The following is a 24,186-nucleotide window of genomic DNA, read 5'->3' on the forward strand; positions in this document are numbered from 1 at the left end:
GGGCAGGAAAAGAGGGAAATCAAGATAAAACAAGCCTTACAGAAGTGTGTCAATTGATTGATAGACACTCTGATAATGAGTCTTTGTGGGGCCAATTCACACCTTGACTCAATTCCAGACAGTCGTGCTTTAGCTGATATGTCTGTGTGTGTTAATTCTACGTTTATATTCTTCAGTAAGACCTGGAGTACCAGCAGGATAACACATCTCCCATCGGCTTCATAATGTGAATGAATAAATCAGGGGCAAAAGGGATAAATAACTCATTAAAAAACAGCTTGATTAATAAAAAGAAGACATGTTTCACACAAATTAGGTAAATCTTTTAAAAGATAAATCAAGCTCAGCCCATAAATGTTTATTGAATACACTTTCATGCTGACGCTGTCTCTTCCCCTTTATTCTCACCTCACACACTCAGTGACAGTAAATGTCAATGGATTCATGAAGAGACATCACTTGACATGCAGTGTGCAGAAAATCATTGAAATGTGAGTTTGACATACACCCTGTGCTACCGTCATTCCTCATACAGGAAGAGTTTTCTTTTAATGATGACTTCATATTCATAATATGTAATTTATCATTGACTGTATTTTTTCCATTTTTATCAATATCTACATAAATACATTGGAAAACTAACTTACAACAACATGCAAGTGGAATGTTATGTAATGCAGATATTGTAATGATAAAACTGTCTGCACAAATATGGAATTGTATAGATAGCACAATTAGAGTCTTTGGATATCAAACTTATTTTTATTAATCTTTTTGTTCAAATTTCAAATATAGAGTCCCGTTTATCTAATTAACTGAAGCTCATCGTCTTTCACCACTGTGTACCAGTGAGAACGTAGGAGCAGATAAATAGATTTTATAAAGTAAAGATTTGCATAAATAATATTAAACTACATAAAACACAGGTGAAAACGAAATGCAGAAAGGTGGAATAGTGGTTGAGAGTGGTTGAGATGCATTGCAGTCATTTACTCCTCTTTCTCTCTGCCCTGTCTGTACCTCAACTGTCACTTAACCAATAATCGTAAAAAAAATGGAACCGTCTTTGTAATGTAGCGAGTCCCAATTTCCAACTGTTGTCAATTGTTCTATTGTTCCCTTTTTGATTTTCTGAAATTATGCGTTTCCTTGAGTTAGGCTATGCATTCCAATCAACAACGCTGAACTGTTCATTTTAATTTTGTTGATTGATCATCCAGCAAAAAAAAGGCTATTGCGAAATACGGCTGTCTTCTGCCTCCAAAATGACAAGTGCAAAATATTTCCAGCCTAAATAGCTCAGCTGAATTGAAAGCGATGTTCGGCACTCATTTGGTTCCAAAAGGATCCTTTATCATTGTTAAACAGGTTTGTGGAATGGGTTACGTGTGAGTTATAACCACTCGCACTGACTGCCGCAATCAATTTCCTCTTTTAGAGAGCAACTGCCCTCTCAGTACTTAAACAGCTTATTCTGTTCTTGATATATTGTGTGTTGAAAAAAAGGACGGTGTGAGAGCGAGACCAGGCAAATCGAGCACAAATTGGTCATTGTGCTTGATGTTCCGAAACCCGCCATTGTATTATAGTACACTTTTGCTGTGGGAGAACCAATTAAGGGAACTTGGACATCCACAAACTCTAGGGGCCAAACGTGTGGTGGAACGGGAGCCTCAAAGGCCTGGCACGAGGATAATGAATGGAAGAAGCAGTGGGTAGTAGCAAAGCCCCCATATCAAACCACTATTGGTCTATTGTGGTGTTGTTAGGGGACGGGAGGCCGTTGGCCGTATTGCCTTTCACATCTCTGTGGCAACACTAGGAGCTGTGTTGTCATTAATTTCTACTTTCAACGATTTTTCAAGCGGTGTTTTCCTGCAGACGGAGCTCTGCACTGTTGCTTTCCCGGAGGTGTTCATTAACTGACCTGGCACTAAACCATACCAAAATATTCACCCCCATAAACCCCAGTCCACCCACTCTCCCTCCTCCCTTTTTTTTGTTTTAATTGTCAACCTCATCCATTACTCATTCAAAACAAGGCCTGTTGTAAGCACCCCTGTGCCCGCCCAGCCGTCTGTGAAGTGTTTATTTACTTGTGACAGCGGTGTGCAAAGTGGAATGAAGTGCTGTGACATTCATCGTCCTTCTGGTTCATCGTGGGACCAACGTTCAGACCAAAAGACGGCTGGAGAGAAAAGACGCCTAAAAAACACTGGTGCAGAATAACGTCATGTCTTATGTCAATGTCTTACTTGTGCATAAATATGATGCAACTGTGGGTTTAAAATTACTGTGGCACATTACAAAAAGTAACACCTTGCAGGAGCCCCACCATATAACGTTGACATTTCCATTTTAACTAAAGCCCTGAAACCACTGGTATACTAAATCATACTGAATCCATCTTTAGGCCAGGTATTACTAACTGTTGATATAACTTGGGATGTCACCCCAAGTTATATCAGTAGTCGATTTAGTAGTAGGACAGGTTGCCACATAAAAAATAAAAATCCCATATACTTCGAAATGTACTCCTTTATTACCTTGTGCATACTGTTTTTTGTGGATTTATTAATAATTCCTGATGATTTGCCTCACATTTTTTTTATTTTATAAAAGTATCTTCTTGAATCTTATTTTTCTTGGTCCTCAAGTGTGAAAGTTCCAAGGTGCTGTATAATACATTTTGTTGTTTTAATTCCATCAAATCTATGTTCTGTCTTCCAGATGCATTCTACGACGTTGTCACTGTCGGCGCCCCTGCAGCCCATTTCCAGGGGTTCAAGTGTGGTGGTCTGCAGCGTCTCCTGAGCAGATATGAAGCAGAGAAAAAGAGGTAGGAGAAAGAAAAACAGCTGGAAGACTTGTGCACCAATGGTGTTTAGAGGGATAAATTATTTAATACGGGACACATGCTGAGGGGGAAACTGGCTTTTATTGGCAAAATAATCAACCTTGTGCATAATTGATAGTGGCAGGCAAAAGTGTTGTCCCTGGCCTATGGACTTGATCTTCACAGCCCCCCACAGTTTCTCACAGCCAAGCCATGCTGAATTTAGCCTGGAACTCCACTGCCTCCGACAGCTCAATTTGACTGGAGGCCACAGACGTGATGGAAAAGGCTTGTTGAGTCAGAAGTTCCTCTGTACTGGTTCTTTTCCCTGGCAGGCATTGTGTTTCCTCCACCCTGAAGTTGTATGTTAACTTGCCACTGAAGAGCCACACATTTTGCTGCACGTTTTGTTACAACTTCCCGGCTGCCAGCTGGAGCTTGCTCTTAAAAAAAGCACTTCAATTCTAAACCAAATGATCAGTCCAGATGTTTAGAAGTTTTTATGCAATGAATGAGGACATTTCTCATCTGAGTTAATGTCTGGAGCTAATATTATTACAACAAAGAGAGTATGTGGTGTGTAGAATGCAATTGAACAGCAATCTATAATCATTGACTGACAGAAATTAGTCTACAATAAGCACTGCAATAATCAATCATTACCACACAAATATTTCACTAGGAGTGAGTTCATCTGAAAAACCATGAGTAAAGTGTGAGTGATATACTGGCTTTGCTCAGACTAGTAGAGGCATTGTTTTGGTCGACACACAGGGAGCCTCTCAGATTTATGTTAGATTGGGTTCACTGTGGCTGTGTCTTTCCCTGATTGCTTGATGGGGAAAATATGTCCTGTGGGTTTCTTTTACTGTGTGAAACCGCTCGCTCCACAAACACTCAAGGTTGTGTTATCCATACATAGACACAAAGCGCACAAACACATACTGAAAATGCACTCTGGGAGAACAAACCAGAGGACTTTCTCAAACCTGAGCTCAGCAGTATCCTGTACATTTTGCTGCTTTTGCCATTTAGATGCAGGACGGAGGTATATGTCACTGGAGTTCAGTATGTGGTCACTTGAGTGATGCCAGAAGAAATGAAGGGTGATTTTTCCCAAAGCTCCCCATAGAGTGCAAAGTCATTACAGACCATGCCAAATCCAATTAGTTACAGAGTTTGCAGCTCAAGAAAAAAGGGGAAGAGAGGCAAGATGGAGCGGGCTGAGGTGTGGGTATGAAATGTGTAAGTTGATGGGAAAATAGTTGAGGGCCTGTGCTGATAATAAAAAATAAAGAAAGGACTTCTTTACGCTAAAGTGCACAAGTGAATTTGCTGAAGATGGTCAGTTGTATCTGCTGGCATGAACTATGATAAGGCTAGCATATTTTTTGAAAATCCACTGAAGTGAAATCATTTTTCTTTGAATGAGAGATTAGACTTCAGAAAGAATTCTCCAGGGAGACAGCTTTTTGTTTCATATTTGACTTAGCTAATGACTCACTGTAGCTTAAATTTTCCAATTTTACGGCTGGCTAACTGACGACGTCCTGCGCTGAGCCTTATCCATGTTTGACCTGGAATGCAGTAATTAGTCAGACATCGTCAGAAATAGGAATAAACTTGCCGAGTTTGTAGTGTTCGCAGAGGCCATTGTAATCAAGGTTCATATTTACTTTAAATGGGGAATAGTCATTATTTAATGGTTTAATTAGCTTTTATGATGCATGCACTAAGAATATTAAGCTTTGAGCGAGTTATGTTTATGTTTTTGTTGTTGTCAGTGAATGTTAAGTACTGTAGTCTTGTGCTCAAGTCCAGTTGGGTCACTTAATTGTGTGGAAAATCTGTGTGTATGCGTGTGTGTGTGTGTGTGTGTGTGTGTGTGTGTGTGTGTGTGTGTGTGTGCGTGTGCGTGTGCGTGTGCATAGGCAGACACTCATTATACTCCTCCCAGTGTGTCTCCTCGGCTATCTGAAGCAGCCTTTTGTAATCACATTTGATTAAAAAGGGAACAATCGGCAAGATGTGAGCTTTGGCTATTCAATGGGATATTAATTCATCAAAGAGAAGATAGAAAAGGATTGAGGGACGTGAAAGAAAAAAAAAAGGAAAACCTGAGCACAGAGGTGTTACCACCAGGGCAATAAAAGAGCCATATGTCTTTGTTCCCTGGACACTAGAAGAGAGGAACGGGGGGTTCTTTTCAGATCCATTAGAAACCTGCATTGGCCAAGCTTGGCAATGACCAGAGTATGCAATGTAGTTTGTCTCTCAGGATGGGCCAGGAAAGAGTTTAATCAATAACTACATTTAGTATTCCTCCTGAAACCTTGCACATGTACACACAGGGCAAGAGCATTTATCTATCATTAATGCATGCAGTCTCACTTAAATGGCAGTTTTAAAAGTCATTGGATTTTTATCCTTTTTTAATTGAACCCTATAGACCTAACTGTGGATTTGCTGAGATGGTCTAATCTTTCATTAACAGCCTCTTTTAAATTATTCAGCTAATCTGCATAACGATGTGACACACTTTTTTTGGGGGGGAGACGTGTTTTATGGAGCCTGAAAACTGACAAATGTTGTCCTATCTGTACTGGTGATGTGTTGTGTTTTGTTTGTATTGCACATGCATGGAAGTATAGGAGATTTACAGAAGTTTATATTTTTTACTTTTTCAGCAAACAGGCCCCTGTTTTAAGGTCAGCTGCACTTTGTTGGTACAGAAACTGGGTGCAGAAACTGGGCAGTATATCGCCTCTCTACATGTATCTTTGAATTCTGTCCACTGTAACAGAGAGGAAGGAAGAACTGGCATGTCACCAGGCCTCCTAGTCAAGCAGAACTGCAGAATGACACATTTCTTGGACACGTTTGAAACCACATTACACAGCCTCTTGGGTCCAATGTTCAGATGAAATGTGACTAGCAGCACGTTGTCCAACAAAATACCTTCCTACCAGGATTACTGTGTGTGTGTGAGTGTATGTGTGTGCGTTTGTGGTGGCTGGGACTCGGGTCAGGCTGATGGACAGCAGCTTCTTCGCTCCCTTTTCTGGAGTTAGCCTGCTTCAGGTTCTGTGGGTGATGGTGTTGGCAGCAGCTTTGAGGCGTATCTGTTCTCAGATCAGGGTTCCTAATTTGTTTCTGAACTGAGGAAAGCTTTGGCTGTTACTCTGAGAACTGATATGAAATCAGTGCCCAGTGGAGGATTCAACAACAGATGGAGTTTGACAGTTAAAAGAAGCTGGTTTTAGATCAGCTTGTATCTATAGCAGACTGTATCTTTTTTTTTACTGTGGCTATGTGGCAGTGTCCTGGTGTAAGAACGGTGATTACAGCATGCTATCTAAATGACGAAGGAGGCTTTGGCAGTCACCTGGAGTGCTGCAGGGCTCTCTGCTGACGTAGCTGCATTTTTCTCCTGCTGGCTGTCAGCAGCGGGCCGCAAGCTCTTCATTAATTTCCTCCCCACTATTAATTAGCCATGTGCTGAAGATGCTGGCTTAATTAGGCCGCTGGGCCCAGCGGTTTTCTCCCTCTCATTACAGTTAAAACCAATTCCCATTGATCATTTTGGAAAACAAAAGAGAAGTTCATCCTGGACACACTGCTAGTTTTAGTAATCTGTTAGTAGACTGGAGTCCTCTTAGACTCCAGTTTACCTGATGGAGCGTTGCGCCACTAATGTGTGAACACGTTGATGAGTCCCTATGCTTGGAGATCCAGTGTTGCTTTTCCTTGTAAAACCTGAATTATAAGAAGGCCAAGGGCAATAATTTCATGAATCAAAGTGCAGGTGCAAAGCGCAGTCAAGTGCACTTTGCATTTTGTGCAGAGGGAGTGGCACCTTCTGTGTTTTCATGGCTGGAGGCACGTGGCACACCCAGGGTGCACATGGAAATGAGGTGGGATTAAGAAAAATCCATTATATACATATACATGCATATAAATGGGTTATGGCAGCAATTCTTTCTAAAAGCATTGCTCTCCCCACTATGATGTTCAGACATCAGGTAATGGAGTCTGGACGAGCTTCGCCTAAGAGGAAACTAATATTCTCTCACAGGAGGTGGAGAGTTGCAATCATAGCCCAGCACAAAGATGTACCCAGGGCCAGATAAATTGAATTCTTGTTTCTGAACATGTGAAATATCTAGCAGCCTCCAGTGTTTTCTGTGATAATTTGGTATTTGATTTGGAATCGGTAAAGAATGCATTGACAGCTTACATGCATCAATAATGTTCCAGCTACCAAACAGGGAACAACACAATTTTCAGTTTAGACCTGTTTATCTCTGTGGAAAGTACACATTACCATAATCACACTGGATGTGAGCCACAAATACAGTAATAGAGGTGTTTTTTTTTATCAATAACCAACTTATTTCACGCGACTGTTAAATTGAGCCAGAACAATTCATGATCATATGTGCAAGCTGCACAATTTCATCTGAATCCTGGAATTTGTGCCATAATTGGAGTATGACACAAGGTCAGTAAATCATAAAAAAAAGAGGTTTGTGTGTGACGAGAAATGAATATCACAAAACACAGGTTCACCATATCCAAACACAGTTGACGAGCAGGCAGGTGGCTGTAGATGAATGTACGTGTGATGGTCACTATGAAGATAATGAGTCCTCACATATCATTTCTGTGTGTTGTGTCATCTAGTTTTACACAGTCTGCACAAATATGCCTCTTTAATCTATTGTAGCTCCAATTTGAGACAATTTAACTGGAATGCAATTTGAATGCTCTCCACATGCTGCTGTAGGACTGCCCACATGTGGAGATGTTCTAACGTTTTTTATTTCTCATCATGGCACAGTAAAAATTGAACTTGCGTATCATTATATTTAAAACACTCCAAAGACAACCCTCTTCATGGAAGCGTCTCTTTAGGAGGGAAAACAACTAAAAACAGCTCACTTGAAATGCTCTATACTGCATGTATGGAAATTTAATGAGTCTCTTTGGTCATAGACAGATACATAAATATTCATAAATAGCATGCATACTTCAAAGTTTACATAGTTGCTGGACAAATGGCTCACATTCACAATATGAATATCAATGAAGATTCATATATGCCTGTTATAAGGAATCTGCAAACTTATAGGTTTGTTCTCTGTACTTTAAGAACAAACAGCATATAGTATCTACATTTTTATTATAAATTTCAAAGGAGTTTCCACTCTCTTTGTTATTTGTTATTGTAGATAAGAAAAAGAAAAGAATACTATTGATATCAAATGCTCAAAATGGTTTGATCAAATGGCAACTGCATTAGAACCAAATTGTTTAACCTAAAAGAAATGCATGCAGATTGTATCATGAAATAGATCTACCATCAAACAAACAGTAAATAACAAGTTCTTCTGGGAGCTCCTTTAAACAAAAGTAAAGGATTTGTGAACCAGGAGGCCTTTTATGAGCTCAGGTTTGCTGTGAATCAGCTTGAGGCTGTGACTGGCTTGAAGTCTTGCCACGGTAAAAGCCAGACAAGGATTTCCTGCTCTCTTAAAAATATCATGGACTCTAATGACACCACAAATTATGGCCTCAGACATTACCCCAGGGTTCAATCAGCACCTACATATTTCAACAAAAGATAAATATTTTAAGTTCTACAAAGGAATGTAGGGCTGTTGTATTGGATTATAGTGTGCATCCACCCCCTGATGTTTTGGCACCATGTTTAAAAAACTTTGCACACAGCACTCCCAAATTGCATCAGGGAAGGAAAACATACCCAAAGCTTAAAATGACAATCAGCTCCTCTTGTATAACATCACCTCTGTCCTTTTATCAAGTTTGCATACACAGATTTATGCTATTTCTTTTTCTTTTTTTTTACATTTTCATGGTTTGCGGTCTTGGTAGATTAATTTGTAATGAGAGCATTGCTGATGGGACAATTAAAGTTCATTGCCTTAGCCAGCCTTAGAGAGGATCATTGATGTCATCTAGCATCAGGTGGCAGGTCCTAACATTAATTATTGCCTACATCGGCTCCTTAATGGGATTGGATTTGTACTTATGAGTCAACAGGGCTGTTATTGAATCTCACTCGCTGAACCAATTGTCCTCTTCCAACAACTTTCTCCTTTGCCTTTTTTCTGGAGCGTCTGTATTGTTGCAAGCCTTCAGGATTTTTTTTCTCTTTAGTTCTGCATAATGTAGTAAGACGAATGTAAGCTCACAGCGGATGAAAGGGTTTTAGAGAAAGAGGTTTGTTGCAGTAGATTATTCAATTATAGTCTTCTCTGTTACTGAAATCTTAGCATTTGGAGGTACGGTTGTGGAAGAGGGGACAGCAGAAGTGCGCAAATAGACGTGGCGGTAATGCGTGTGGTTAAGTATTTCACACTGTTTGCCCTGTGTATTTCTCTCATTTAGTGATTCCTTTGATTACCCTTGAGCTAGCGGGTGGTCGTCCTCCGGGGAGCTCATTAGTAGTAATGACAAGTCAAAGATTTTAAAGTTAGACATAGTTAGTGGCTAGCACCTACTACACCTAATTTCTTAAAGGCTTCAGATTTTCACACTTTTCCCAATAAATCAGATAGTGCTGTTCCACACAAGGCGACTTCTAAAGAATCACTCTTTCCCTCGCTGAAAATATTATGAGCGCTGCAGATAATACGGTATTATGCCAGCCCTTTGTATGTGCCCCTCCCTTCCCCTCTCTCTCTCTCTCTCTCTCTCTCTCTCTCTCTCTTTCTCTCTCTCTCTCTCTCTCTCTCTTATGTCAATTATGCCGTAGGATCTGGCTCTGGGGTATGGCCTACATAGAGGCTTGCAGAGCTGACTCTAAACTAGCTGGGAGAGTTGCAAATGACTGCCTCGCTCCACGCTACATCTGATGGCAGGAAGTCAGCCAAAACTCATTGAAAGTCACTGGAACTTTACCCGAGAAGAATGTTTGATTGGAGTGATTTGCCCTGAATCTAGGAACTGACAAAAGGTGTTTTTGTCTGAGATTAAATGGCTCCCTAGAAATGAAGAAGAGATTAATTATTCATAAAGGGAAAATGGGTTGACGTTGGACTGCAGTTCCAGTTTGACAGTTCATGCCAAATACCTGGAAAGCGTTGCTGCTGTACATATTCCAGGCAGCAAAAGTATAACACAACATTTATAGTCAATAAACACCCACTATGTGTCTATTTGTCAGTACGATCAGTACAAAGAATAGCCATTTGATATTATTTTACAGTTATGATCAACCACTCTATAACACTTTTTTGATTGAAAGCGAAGAGTCATTGTGAAGCTTTTTCCACTGTTAGAGTTATCGTTATCTTTATCCTCGAGCTTTGTAGTCGTTGACCAATTTGCAGCTGTGATAAAATGTAAATACATTCAGATGCGACTGCTGTTGGTAAAGGTTGCGCTTGTTATTCACAGCAGGGCAGTAGCTGCACAAAGCAACTGGGTGTGGTGCACCACATACTCCACAACATTCAAAGGCTTTGCGATAAGCCATTTTCTGATAATAAAATATATTTGATGTGTTTAATACCAGCAGTGCTGTTATTTTAAAATGCTATTTTACAATAATAGTCATTGTTACAGATGCCTTCATGTTCTGACCACAATACATTAGAGAAAAGCATTAACATTTAGTTAATTCACACCTTTCAAGAAAAAATAAAGGAAACCTGTTCTCGGTCAGTTTTGATTATACGGTTGAGCACATGGAGCAGGTCAAGAGGGAATGCTGCAGTGCAGCTTGTTTGATTTCAAATACGGTCTCTTCCTCCTCCTACTAGCAGCACTTATCTAAACAATCATGCAATGGGCTTCTGTCCAGTACTGTCTGTCTACAAGTGTGGCCCAGTTCTTATAAAATCAGGTTTGGGCCACTTGTGTGTATTCTACATCCAGTCCATGATAGTGTGACTGTCAAATCTGAATGTACGTTTTTTTTGTTCTGTCACCACAGCTTCAGCACTGCCTACCAGTGTATCTACTACTCCCCAGAGCACACAGCTAAAGCTCAGGAGGTACTCAGCACCATGAGCCTCCTCCAGCCCCTCATCACAAGCCTAGCGGACCGGCTCCTCCAGGCAGCCCAGGAGCACTCTTCCCCTGGACTGAGGGATGCACTCAAGAACCTTTCTGACAAGGTGAGGCAGCGCCCACACCCTTTACCCACTCTTGCTCCCATCTTAACTATCCCTCTATTCCTCTTGGCCTCAAGCTGCTGCAACCAACTATTTTATACTTGGAGACATCAACAAACATCGTAAGGTAATACCTCAGCCTGAAAAGCCTTTTAGATTTATCTTTAGCTGTGGCACTAAGTTAATTTAAACCCAAACTCACCAAAAAACAACGTTCTGCTTCTAAGCCTACATCCAATAGTTTTCTTAGTAGAGTTGCATTCAGCGGACTACTCAGGTGGATGCATAGGGCTAAATTGACTTTGACACTGTTTACCAAATGTTTACCTTCTCACTTAGTACCAGTGCTTGTAATATTACTCTGCTAGTTTCATCGAAAACAATACTGCAGCATTTATAAATTCTAGAAATAATTAAAAAAATTTAAATCCAGCAGTTTGCTTTGCACTCTAAAAAGACAACCCTCAGGAAAAATCCATAACTCATCATAAAAATGCCAAACTAACAAAAGTGAATAGCAGCATGGAGGTTTAGGAGCTGAGGCGTTTTTATCAGTATAATTAATGAATTACATCTGGTGCTGTCAGATTGCAATCTGTTGTGGGATAGATTGTTTTTGCCACAGTGGAATAGAGCCCAATCAGCCTGCTTAATTGGTACATTCGCTCTGTCACCACTTCCTCTCATCCTTGATTAGACACGCACACGTTGGCCTAGTAAACCCCTGGCCTGGTCAGCACAAGTGGGGCTGCTCGGATTAAAATCTCAAACTGTGTTTGTGTGTGTGTATGTAGGTGTGTGTGTGTGGTTGAGTGCAGTGGAGGTGTGAAACTGTGTTTCTCTCTGTGTGTCTAAAAGATGATGTTCAAGTGACATCACTCTCTTCAAGCCTCATAGACTCCAATCATGAATCACACGTTTTATATCCAAATTTCCTCCTGCACATCTGGTCGTCTGTCACAAAAATCTGCTTCTTATTTTTTATTTTTATTTTTTTTTTTTAGACACACAAAAAAATCTATGTGCTCTCATGCACACACAGAAGAATGCTTGATTCATCATCACTTGTTCACACCTGTGCAGACACAAATAATGTCTCGCCTGTTTTATTCATATTGCCTAAAATCACAAACTTCCCTCAAAAGACTTAAAGAACTAATTTGACAATTTAGGAAATGTGCTTATTTTCTTTCTTGCTGAGAAGGAGAAGACCAATACCAGTCTACCATTAAATATAAGGCTACAGCCAGCAGATGGTTAGCTTAGCTTAGCATAAAGACTGGTGAAACGGATGTCCAAAGATAACAAAATCCGCCTTACAGTACGATCTAACTCTTCATGAAAGCGTGAAAGCGAATAAACATATTTTTTAACTGTTCTTTTTAACTCTACAATATACTACCCTTAAATGTTTTTTTTTTCTTCTTTAAGTTCAGTGTTTAAGTCATTTTTAAAACGAAAATAGAAAATATTTGTGTTTCAGCTTGTCTTCGTTTATAAAAGTAAACTGACTGTCTTTTAGTTATAAAGTAGTGGTTGAAGAAAATACGCAATTTGAATACATCACAGAAAAATTACAATCAGCATTCACCACTTTTGGGCATTTTATAGACAAAACGTTGATCGAATAATCAACAAAGTATTTTAACAGATTAATCAATAATGAAAATAAAAACACCACAAAAAATCCTCAATACTCACACTTAGACAAATATTTGAAATCCTGAAATACAAATCAATAAAGGCAGATGCATTTGCGAGTGTGTCACTGCGGTTGTGTGAAATTTCTTCAATAAAGACAGTGAGTCACATCTTCAGAGAATCTGAGATGATGATGGGAAGATGAGACACCTCCAGAAAACATCAAGGGGGATGTAAGAACTTTTTTTATCAAGTACGCGTTGCATTTGACTTTTTTCTCCTTGCTTCACACCACCTGACTCGAGGCCTAATGACATATTACATTTCTTCACTTCACAGCGGGCACGGCAAATGTGGTGTTGCTTCTCTATATATGGTGATAATTCTGTTGATGATGATAATAATAACTTCCCTCTGATGATACACACAGTGAAAAGCACATGTGCAACACATCTCCTCTCCCTCCAGCTGTGTCCTAGGACACGTTTTATGTCTCCATCTTCACAGTTACCTGGGAGAAGCTGTGGTTTGCTCGTCTATGCACGATTACGTGAGATTATAAGGTTTTTGGAGGTCAAATACGCAATTGTGAATAAGCGCAGTGCTGTTGGAATCTGACCAGCTCGCTCCATCCAGCCTCTCTTAACTTGTCTCAGCTGAAGTTACATCGAGTGAAAAAGCTCTATTTTTAACTCAGCCAAAATCCGCTCATCCTTCAGGGTAAAACCACCCAAAACCATTCAGGGTGAATAGATTTCTTCAGTTTTCTTCTATTTTAGATCAGACGTAACTTATTTTTCCGCAATATAGGTCCACAGAGGCACTTTCTGACTTGCAGAACTGCTCAGTCAAGATCATATCAGCAGATATAGATAAGAAAGACTAGGAACAGAATTTGTCCCAAGGGATTTTGAGCGCTTTAGATCTCTAAAATAGGTAGGTGTGGAAGAGCTACACTAAGGAGTAGTTTTTTTGTGCGGGGAGGAGCAAAGTTGCTTTGGTTTAGTCTTGGTAAGAGAATGACGCTGCAATGTTTTCCTCCTTTCCCCAAAGGAGTGCACCTCTCATATTCTATTTTGAACACAGTATCTATATGGATCCTGGTGTACAGTATATCATTAAAATGTGTTCTGCACTTCGCTGTAGATCCTTATCTTAGATGATACAAGCCTTGGTTCTGGTTGAATATTTAGGAATGTGATTAAATGATGGTTGGTTCTAATGTAACCATGGGTTGCATAGAAAATAAGTTTTAAAAAAGTTACTCAGTCAGAGGCCAATACATGACTTCTTTGACCCCGTGGTTAAGAAGTGCAAATAAGATCCAGATTATTTTAGTGTTGGTCTTTGTTCGCTCATCTCAGGAATGATAATGAATAATACATGGTTTCATAGATTGCAAATTAACATTGAGGTCAGATAAGCAAGTTCAATTTGAATGTGAATTTACATTTTGAATCCCCAGTTTCTGTTAAGTGTTTTGATTACTCAATCAAGTGTAGCTCATTTTTTCATGTCGGGCATTTTTTTATCTTTACAATTATGTTTACTTCTTTATGTACGATGGTGTGCATCGCAGAATACTTCTTGAGCACAAGTGCTTGTTCTCAGATAACTACACACACAGTCTTATCAATAGATTTCAGCTCTCACTTCATTGACTTACAGTAATGGAACTCATTTGGATCCGAGCAAGGCAATTCAAATGGATATGAATTACATACAATGGCGTTTTAAGTGTAGTCATCATTTGCTCTCTGCGCTCAAACATTCATCAAATGGCTAATTTTATGTGGATAAGTCTTTATATGTTTTACATCAATATATGTTATATCTTTTTTTAATGACTGACACAGACTGTAGCTGCACTATAAGAGGAACAAAGATATGACGCAAGTCAGCAGTTTATTCTTAGTTAAAGCTATAATGTGTCCGATTTGTGAAAAGTGGTCAAAGTAACAAGTCTTTGGAACTGCAGCTCAGGAAGGAAGAAATCAACTCTAAGTGTTTGACGATAGACTCCATCGATGTGAAGCCTCTTTGTTAAGCGGAGGCCCGCGTGAAGATAGGAGATGGATCATGATCCCACAGAGTAGACTGGGCGTTGTGCCATTTTTCCCATGTGCCATGTCAACATTAAGGTTAACGTTAAGTTTAATTATAAAGCCACATTGAATTGTTAGATCTATAATCGTATTCCATCCATATAGAAAACATGCTTAGCAACATTTAAAAAAAGAAAAATTCTCTCCCATAATCAGGACATTGTAATCATATATTAGAGCACTATACATCCTTATGAAAACATCCACATTTCATAGGCTTAGATAACAGTCCGAACAGACTGAAGCCTACTTCTGAACTGAATACAGCCAGAGTCAGAGTCACAATATGATCAGAGAAACAAAAAAAGGGTTGTTATTCCGCTATTTTTGACATGTAAATTGACTTGTAAATTGTAAAGCCCTCCGAGGCAAATTTTATAATTTGTGATTTTGGGCTATACAAAATGAACTGAATTTAAATTGAATAGTTGGATGAGTAATGGATAATTACGCAAATGACACAATCAGAGAAGTGAAAGTAATTTCTTTGGTAAAATGCTGACGGGTCATGCAGCCTTTGGAAAGGAGTCACAAGTTGACATTGCTTAATTTTCACGAGTCACCAGCAGAAAACGTTTAGAATCACTTCCTTTTGACATCCACACAAAGCGTCTCTCGAACCAGCCAGATGTTATTGTCCTCAGTTGTCTACTTCTTTGCTTTCTTTTCTGTTCATGCCACATCAAGGAGGGAGTATGACTATAAAACGACCACAGCATAACTACTATGAAATTGCCCACAGAATCACCACATTAGAGGTGGAATTGGCTGTGAAGCTAAAGTTTGCACCAAATGGGCTACGGCCAGCGCTGGGTAGGGCGCAGGAGAAAGGTGTTTGTGTGGCAAATATATACACTGCAATGACCTCACCGGTTTCTTTTCATGGAGAACTTGGCTCGTGTTTTGTTAGATTGCATTTTGCTGTGGTAATAAAATTGCTTATTGCAGCGCTAACTCAATTACTCTCGAGAGCCCTTATCATTTGTCACGCAGTGGCGGCAGCGAGCGCGCGGCTCCTTGGTACTGGGATCATCATCAACTTACAGTAGCTGGTGAATTTGAGATCAAAGGAGGTGTGCTCCTCGGAGAAGCAGGCTGGAGGAGGAGTAATTGAATTGTTTGTTGTTTGTTGCTGTTTTTGTTGCTCACCGGCTGTGCTGCAGTAATGGAGCTGAGCTTCTTTATGGTGAAAGAGTGTTCATTTTCCTTGTTTCTCTTCCCTTCCTTTGTAAATAGTTACACACTTCCAAGATAACTTCCATCTGTATTTTCTTACCCCCGCAAATGTGACAATCTCTTCCCACTTACTGTCTCTTTTGCTTTTTCAGCGCTTACATTTTAATTTGTTGTGCTTCCTCACAACTTTCAGTATCTGTCTTTTTTCCAATCTGTCTTTCCCCCTCTCTTTGCTACAGACAGAACAATTTGTTCACACACTTAAGGATGAATTGGTCAAGAGTGCGCTACTGGCACTGCATGCAGCGCGGCCCGGATACGTTTCCAAGAACCAGAAGCAAACCCCGGTGCAGGGAGGCCAACATCAAGGCCACATCCTCCAGGGCAGTAACCAGAATCCGAGCCCGGTCCAGGGACTTCCAGGTCACAGTCCGGCCACGTCGATCACTGACAGCACAGCAGTGTGTAATAATGTGGAAGGATTACAAAGCACGACTAGAGGCGAAGGTGTGCCGCTGAAGCACCAAGACTCCATACCGCACCATAAAGAATACGATGAGGAGGAATGGGTAAGTGTGACTACTTTTCTCAGTCATTAAAAAGTGTATTAAGAGTTTTATTTATTTTTTTAGAACAACGATACAAACTGTCATGTTTACTGCTGGCCTCGTGGTCGAGCTCACACAGGGAGATAAACTATCATTACAGATAAACCATTTTTATGGCAAATAACTTCAATTATTAAAAATTTGATTGTATACCAAACATGATATTTTTTTTAATGAGCGTTTTCGCGACAAAGTCACTGCAGAACAAGTCATGCTGCTTCGTTTCATTGAAGTGTGTATGACTGTTGGTTTGTTTGCGTGTGAGGACGGAATCTGCCTCGCTGACAGCAGGAGTTTGACATGATTTCTGCACACCAATGCCTAATTATCGCTCAAAAATATGCCTCACCGTTTTATCATGTTCAAACCATATTCTTGAAGCACGAAAGACCCAAAATACACAACACTATTTACAAAACACATACACACACACACACTTAGATTGTCATATTTGTACACACATACAAAAGTGCAACCCTCTGATAACAGTTGGAGTTTGGGAAAAGCAGGAGGAAGTTGGAAACAATTTAAATGCTTTGAAAGTAATCTCATAATATCCAGACAGCTATTTACTTTTGACCTTTCGGACATGAAGCCAGTTTACACTGTGAAGCTGCTTCAACAGTTTTTGGTCCTGGTTTTGTTGCACATTTTGGTTTTCCTCAATTTCACAATCTCAGACAGAGTGAGAAATATCTAATCAGTGAGGCTGATCTGAATGCTGATTGTATATTTGGCTCTTTTAGGACCGGGTGTGGGCCAACGTGGCCAAATGTCTCAACTGTGTCATCGCCATGGTAGATAAACTCCAGGAAAAAGACAACAGCAACCAAGAGCCGGTCCCTGAGCAGCAGCTAGCTGATGTCATCATCTCACACAACCACGGTAAATAACTGTTTTTGTGAAGCACAATTATCAATCAGTGAAACATCTATTAAATGCTTGTAAGTTAATGCTGTAAATAGGTAATTTTGGCACATAACTGACTCACTGGAAACCCTGTTATATTATTAGTCTTGTCATCTGATGGCTGATCAGTATTAAAACATATTATTCTGCTTTCACATTATGAGCGACACAGCATCATTTTCAATGGAGGCCAATGACACGAAGCTACAAACTGACACTTGATGCTGCGTGACGGGCGTGACCCACAACAAATCATGGTTGAGCTAATCTCAACTTTTTTTCAGTTCTTCAGTGAGGTATAAAGTGTCAAACAATCATATGTTTCTGTTTCAACCTGTTGCATTTCACCTGTTGTTTGCCAGTTCCCAGTGCTATTTAACATGAAGGTTGTATTTTACTGTAAAGGGCATCCATCTATCCATCTCTCCACTTTCTAAACAACACTAGCACTGTCACCTCACAGCGAGGGGCATATTCTCCCCGTGTCTGCGTGGGTTTTTCTCTCACAGTCCAAAGACATGCAGCTGAGGTTGATTGATGACTCTAAATTGCCCGTAGATGTGAATGTGAGCGTGAATAGTTGTCTGTTTCTATATGCCTAGTGACCTGTCCAGGGTGGACCCCGTTTTTGTCCAATGCCCATTAAATTTGGCACAAATGTCCACCTGAACTCAAGAATGAACTGATTAGATGTCGGTTGGTGAAAGGTCACTGCTCTCACAAAGCGGTAATTCTAATTGAACCGATACTGTGAGCCATCATAGGAAACTTTATATGTAATATAATGCAGAGTTTTCTTTAACGTATCCATCGTTTTCATTGACAACATGTGTTTTTAGTATTAGCGAATACTAAGCTATTAAGAAGCTTTTGACCCAAAAAATGTATTAAACTAAATCAAACACATGTCCACCGTGAGGGGAATAACACTGAACAGCCAATGTTCTGGAGTCTATCTAGTGAGACAAGACTCTGGTTCAACTTAGAGGCTCCCTAATGTTTAAGCATTTGCAAAAGACAAACTTAAATCGTTGCCAGAGAAGCGGATGAAAGCAATATTTGATATGCAGAGCCATTCACTGTTGACCGCAAGCTGCCCAGTCTTCCCTTGCGTCCAATGAAATCCTGCCTCAAGCTTGTGTCCAGACAAGTGCCCAGTCTGTTACGACTGCCAACTGGCACGCAGAGCTGCAGCATTAGTCTGACCGGGCGAAAAGGGGAGGGTGCATGTGCGTGTGTGTGTGTGTGTGTGTGTGTGTGTGTGCGCGTATCATTTTGTGCCTCTGTGTGCATGTGTTTCTGCATGTGTCTATCTGTCCGAATGAGCCTGCAGATAAGAACAAGGCCATCCACCTGGTGTTCAGTCTGAAAGGGAAGCTCAACCCCCCCGAGCACCTTTATTAAGACGCTGATCAGGCTCAGAGCAAGTGGTCATCTGCCTGTCTAAATACAAACATGGACAGAATAATGAGAGCGGCTTTATCTTCTAGTGGAGACCGGTGAAGCTCGGGCTTTTAATGACAAGGCGTTGTGGGGGTTTTGATGTTTGGACAGGTGGGCTGCCGAAGAGATGACAGCTGGAGGTTTTTTTCTCCTTCTCTGTGCAGAGGCGGTATTTGCAGAATGAGATAAGACATGATTTTTCTGGCAAGGGCAAGGCTGATGTGCCATACATTATTGGTGGAATCCAACTGTGCTTTTGTGTGCCTGTGCGTGTGTGCATGTCCACTAACCTCATCTCCCTCTCTCTCTCTCTTTTTCTCTCTCTCTCTCTCTCTCTCTCTCTCTCTCTCTCTCTCTGTCTCTCTCTACTCCCCCTCCCCCCAATAACTTTTAAATATGTTGAAGTTGAACCAAATGCACGGTGGGGAACTAGTTTTGCTTATTGCTTAACCAACACTGCCCCCTATTGCCTTGAGAAGAGATCATGTTTTGGATGGAGGCAATGCATATACTGTACATCGCCACGATATCACACTATAGCTGTGTCCCACTTCCCACATACTGTTTCTAAGCAGGTTTTCAGTTTGTAGCGTGAACAAATTAAGAATACTCAAAGAAGTTTGTATGCATACTGTTCATTTTTGAGTGTGTGTTTCAACAGTATTTTCTCACAATGGAAAACACAAAGGAAGTAGAGGAGCTAATCCGAGCTGATAAACTTATGTCAAATCAGTGTATTATGACAGTTTTCTATAGTACATAGTGTACACTCAGTATTGCTATCCAGGGGTACTTCTGCAGTTTACTCAACCAAACCCAATGAACTCAACTACTTGTGATTTGTTTATAAGATAAATCCATATACTTCTATACAGTAGGAAAATATGCAAAAAGGATTACAAATTGGTGGGATGCTGATTTTGAATAATCTACAAAAAAAACAATAATAAAAAAAACAATACACCTGAGTCAGTTGTAGCACATCATACCTACATGCTGCAGTTAAGTGTGTGAAACTAGTTAGCGAGCGATGAGTGAAGCAAACTAACAATTGTTTGCTGAAAGTAATGAATGAACCTTAAGCTACAACCAACAACAGTGTGCACATCATTAATGTCGAATGGAGCACAACCTATGACTTTCGTCTAATCCTTTTCTGTTATGTTCCATTTATGTTCTAAACTTTCTGTGTATTTTGATGCCTCTTACACAGGAGGGGGGGGTATTCATTCATATAAATGCAGAAAGTGAGGCCTCTGGCTCATTGCGGTGACACTAGACTTGTTTTATTTCTGGCGAGAAGTCATTCTGCTGTCAATGTGTTGAAAAATCACTTGGGGCAAATGCGCTACAATAACTGAATAATGTTCAAAATTTAATCAAACTATTTGAACTCAACACTCTCCAAACAGGATATCCATTTATATTAGGATCAACTATTTACGTATTTAGCAGTCTGCTATGATCTATAATGACAGTATCTGTTGTAAACAGCTGGTTAACACCTTATGAAACTCTTCTTCTTTGGTTCATTAAATCCCTGCAGCCATCGGAAGGCAGCAGCACAGATATGTTGATAAATCATACTCTACTTCTTGTGAATCAACGGCATTTTAACTCAGCCTTGTCTCAGACAAAAAGGACTTGGAACTTTATTCCAACTGCAGGAATATCACTTAATTACCTGTGCATTCTCTGAATAATGTGTTAACATCATTACTGTGATTTTAGATGTAAATCTCCCTGCTTCAAATGCAAGCAGTAGCTGACCTAATTTTTGATATAAAATGTTTGTGACTGTTAACAGCTGTCACCCTTTTCCGCCTCCCCTTCACACGCACACCAAGAAAGTGAACACATGACAGTAGAAGAAGCTGTGCTTTTCTGAGAATGAGATGTAAAAAACACACGCACACGCACACAGACACACACGTTTTTCGGCGTGAACTGGTGTGTGTGTTTGTGTGTGTGTGTTTGTTTGTTTTATTCTTGAAATGTATTATAGTGCACATGCTGGTGTGTCATCTCAATTACATTTCAGTGTAATCACTTAGGATGTAATGTAGTGTAGAATTAGGACTGAAATATCGTTAAATTAATGCGATCATACAAATGGCTAGAACACACAATTTTTTGGGATGATTTCTTTCTTTCGTCAGCATACTAATTAACTGTTAAAAACCCCACCATCTGCCTCTGGCTGCAAATTTGTGGTGCTGTGTGTTCTCGTTGTGCCACTACCCAGTCAAGAATGTAATTTTCTGAAAGAGCATAGAGCTGTTGTTGATATCATACTTCACTGATTGGCATAGCTGTTTCAGAGCTATGACATAATTGTTGGTTATTTATGTATATAATTATCACCACACCTTCCTATGATTTTACTTCACCCCGCCCTTTACACTGCTGCACATACATGAGCCAAATTGGCAAGTATGCTTGGGAGACACCCATATAACCTGCCAAAAGTGTTTCCCGTAAGAACACATCACCACTTCACAGTAAAAGAAGTATGTTCACTGATTCAAAGGTACAAAAGTGATATCATGCGTTAGCCAATCACTTAGCCTGTGTTTGCTGTACCCAACAATAAAAGAAATACTTAGAATTTCATGACTATACCGTGTACACCAGTTTTATTTCTTTATCATACAAATTTTGTGTGCTATGTTTTTGTATGGGGGTTTCTCTAGTTAACAGCTGACCTATGCTTTCCTTCGAACAGCCTGAAGTTTGTGTTTTTGGTTTGTGTTTTTCTTCAAGTAATTCCTTCCCTGTTTCAAGCAAACATAAACCGGTTTCACTTTATAGATAAGTGTGTTTCTTCTGGCTGAGAACACAAGCGTTAAGGCATATTATAATACAACCGTATCTCTGTCTACACCGCCATATCTGTCATATCTTTGTCTACACCATTTTTCTTTGCAGGCGACTGGAGGGAGCAGCTGTGTCCTCCGGTGACCAGGTTAAAGGAGTGTGTGATGGAGGTGGTGGAAAAGGCAAAAAGAGCCATGACCTTTGTGCTCCTGCAGGAGGCAGCCTGCAGCATTCCGCAGGGATTCCTCCTCCAACAGAGGCGAGACGTGGTCTTCAGTCAGGCAGTAAGTAGCCACACTGAGATAATAAACAACTCTCTCAAAGTCCTCAAGGATTTACCTGAAGGAGTTCATCTCTGCAAAACATCCCTCGTAAATGTTTTGATCGTACAAACACTCTTTCACTCTGTAAATTAAAATGTCAAAGAAATACTTGGACATTTTTTAGTCCAACTAGTCGAACTGTAGAGCAGGTTATTGTCTAATCATATGTTCCTATACACTCAAACTCAAGCTGTCAAGTTCAAATACAATTATTTTTTAAAGCTATAAAAAAAATCTTTAGAAGTGTACTGTCTGCGTTTGTGTGTTTAACAGCTTGCAGCCCTAGCCTGTGGTTTTGTCATGAGGCTGTATGCAGGAATGCAGGACCAAGGCTTCCTGCGGCAGCTGCACCTGGTTGGTCTGGTGGCCCAGTTTGAGAGTCTGCTCAGCACTTACAGTGAGTACATTTTCAGGAGTAAAATTAGAACCTGCAACCTCAAAACCTCCACTGAACACTTGTATTTGATTTCTAGAAAGGAATGGTTTTGTTTGGTTTGGGCGAGCCTGAGTTATGTGATGAGTAAATGTGAAGCTGTAACAAATCACAACATGTAACATGATGATGAGTCACTGCAGTTATTTGTGTTGTAAAAGAAGTAGTGCAGGTGAAGGCTGACCGGACTGTCATGGGTGGGTTCTTATCATATTAATACAAAGACTAGAGACTGAATTACAAATGAGTTTCATGTAAATTATGATTAGATCTATTCTAGATAACTGCAGGTCCGTGATCAAAGTTCTCATTCATGTTAGTTTGCCAAAGTTCATGGTGCAGCTCTCAAGGAAGAGAAATGGATTGAACAGCAGAATGAGCAGCTGGAACCCTTTTTTATGATGAAAACAACACCTCTGTCTTATATAAAATGTGGTCAGTTTTTTTATTATATTCATCATCCAGTTTGAACCTGCTGACATTTTGAAATTTTAGCTGGACTCATCTCATTTTGAAGAATTAAAAAGACAGTTGACAAGCAAGGATTAAACTGATAAACACTACTAATATTGTTTTGCCTAACCGATTAAGGTGAGGAGATCGGGATGCTGGAAGACATGGAGGTTGGAATTTCAGACCTGCAGAGAGTCCTGTTCCAGATTACAGAGGCCAAGACAGACGACCTCAGCGACCTCCAGCCTTTAGTGTGTGGCCGACGGTGAGACATCATCTCCTTCTCCGTTTGCTTTTCTTTGCCTGAATCTAACATGTTCAATTAGTCCGTTGAGTTCTACAACCTGTTGTATTACTAGCGCTACTATGCTAGTAGTGTCATTCTACATTATTAGCTACTTTATAAGGAAGTACAGACAACTGTCAGTTTTAAATCTCTCGTCAAGCATTTAAATCAAGCAGTTAATTCAATAAACATATTTTCATTTTCAGTTTTAAGAGTTATTTTACAGGTGCAATCTTTTTTTTTGTAGACACACAACCCAACTAGGATAATACTGTGTACTTTGCTTAATCCATCAAATGGTCAAATGAATACATGACTAAAACGTTTTTAAGAACATGTGTTTAGTGTGCAAGTTTTTTAAATGTTTTTCTCTTCTGATGCACCAATCAATAAGTGTGTAAGACCTTTGTAGTAACAATCGCATGCTGGTTCTCAAGTACTCCGATGGTACTCACTATGTGCCGTGTGTCCGAACATTGTTCTCATAATCCACAGAGTCACAGAGTAAAACGTTCTCTGTGCAATCACTGAGTAGCCTCAAACTGTACAAATGTTTCTGTCGATCATTAACCAATTATAACTGGACTGAGTTGCAGCCATTTCCTTTTTGATAACAATCTGTTATTGTGCCATCGTTTGAAACCTCCTTTTCCATGTCTGGACTTTCACAGACAGAAGTCGAGACAATAAGTTGTTGTCTGCTCAGTTTCTGTGACATTTTTCTCCCCATGTGCCGCTTGTGAATCAAACTCCAGACCACTGGGCATGGATCTACAGAGTATTTATAATTCGCTCCCCGACTATAATAAATATATGTTTATGATATTTATCTGCCTCTTCAGGGACAAATTCCTGCAATGGGTGCTTAAGAATTACAGCAAGGCTGCACACATGCATTATGGTATGAGCTGTTTGGGCCAAAGAAAGCCCCAAGTGACCTGTAGAGGGAAAAAATGGACAAGCAGCACAGAATCAGAATCAGAAACCGTTTATTGCCAGGAATGTTTGCACAAAC

At 40.0% G+C, this 24,186-nt stretch overlaps 1 protein-coding gene across 1 annotated transcript in view; it reads left to right on the forward strand.

Annotated features, from left to right (window-relative positions):
* The window catches only part of inpp4b (inositol polyphosphate-4-phosphatase type II B), a 127,101-nt gene that overhangs the window by 90,284 nt on the left and 12,631 nt on the right, over nucleotides 1-24,186 (forward strand). The window contains exons 11-17 of the mRNA XM_079219485.1: nucleotides 2,731-2,839; nucleotides 10,797-10,980; nucleotides 16,139-16,468; nucleotides 17,254-17,392; nucleotides 21,788-21,960; nucleotides 22,273-22,396; nucleotides 23,024-23,150. Coding sequence (XP_079075611.1) covers nucleotides 2,731-2,839; nucleotides 10,797-10,980; nucleotides 16,139-16,468; nucleotides 17,254-17,392; nucleotides 21,788-21,960; nucleotides 22,273-22,396; nucleotides 23,024-23,150 — 1,186 coding nt within the window. The remainder of the gene's footprint in view (nucleotides 1-2,730; nucleotides 2,840-10,796; nucleotides 10,981-16,138; nucleotides 16,469-17,253; nucleotides 17,393-21,787; nucleotides 21,961-22,272; nucleotides 22,397-23,023; nucleotides 23,151-24,186) is intronic.

The sequence above is a fragment of the Taurulus bubalis genome (genome assembly GCF_910589615.1).
Source record: "Taurulus bubalis genome assembly, chromosome: 6".
Classification (NCBI taxonomy): Eukaryota; Metazoa; Chordata; class Actinopteri; order Perciformes; family Cottidae; genus Taurulus; species Taurulus bubalis.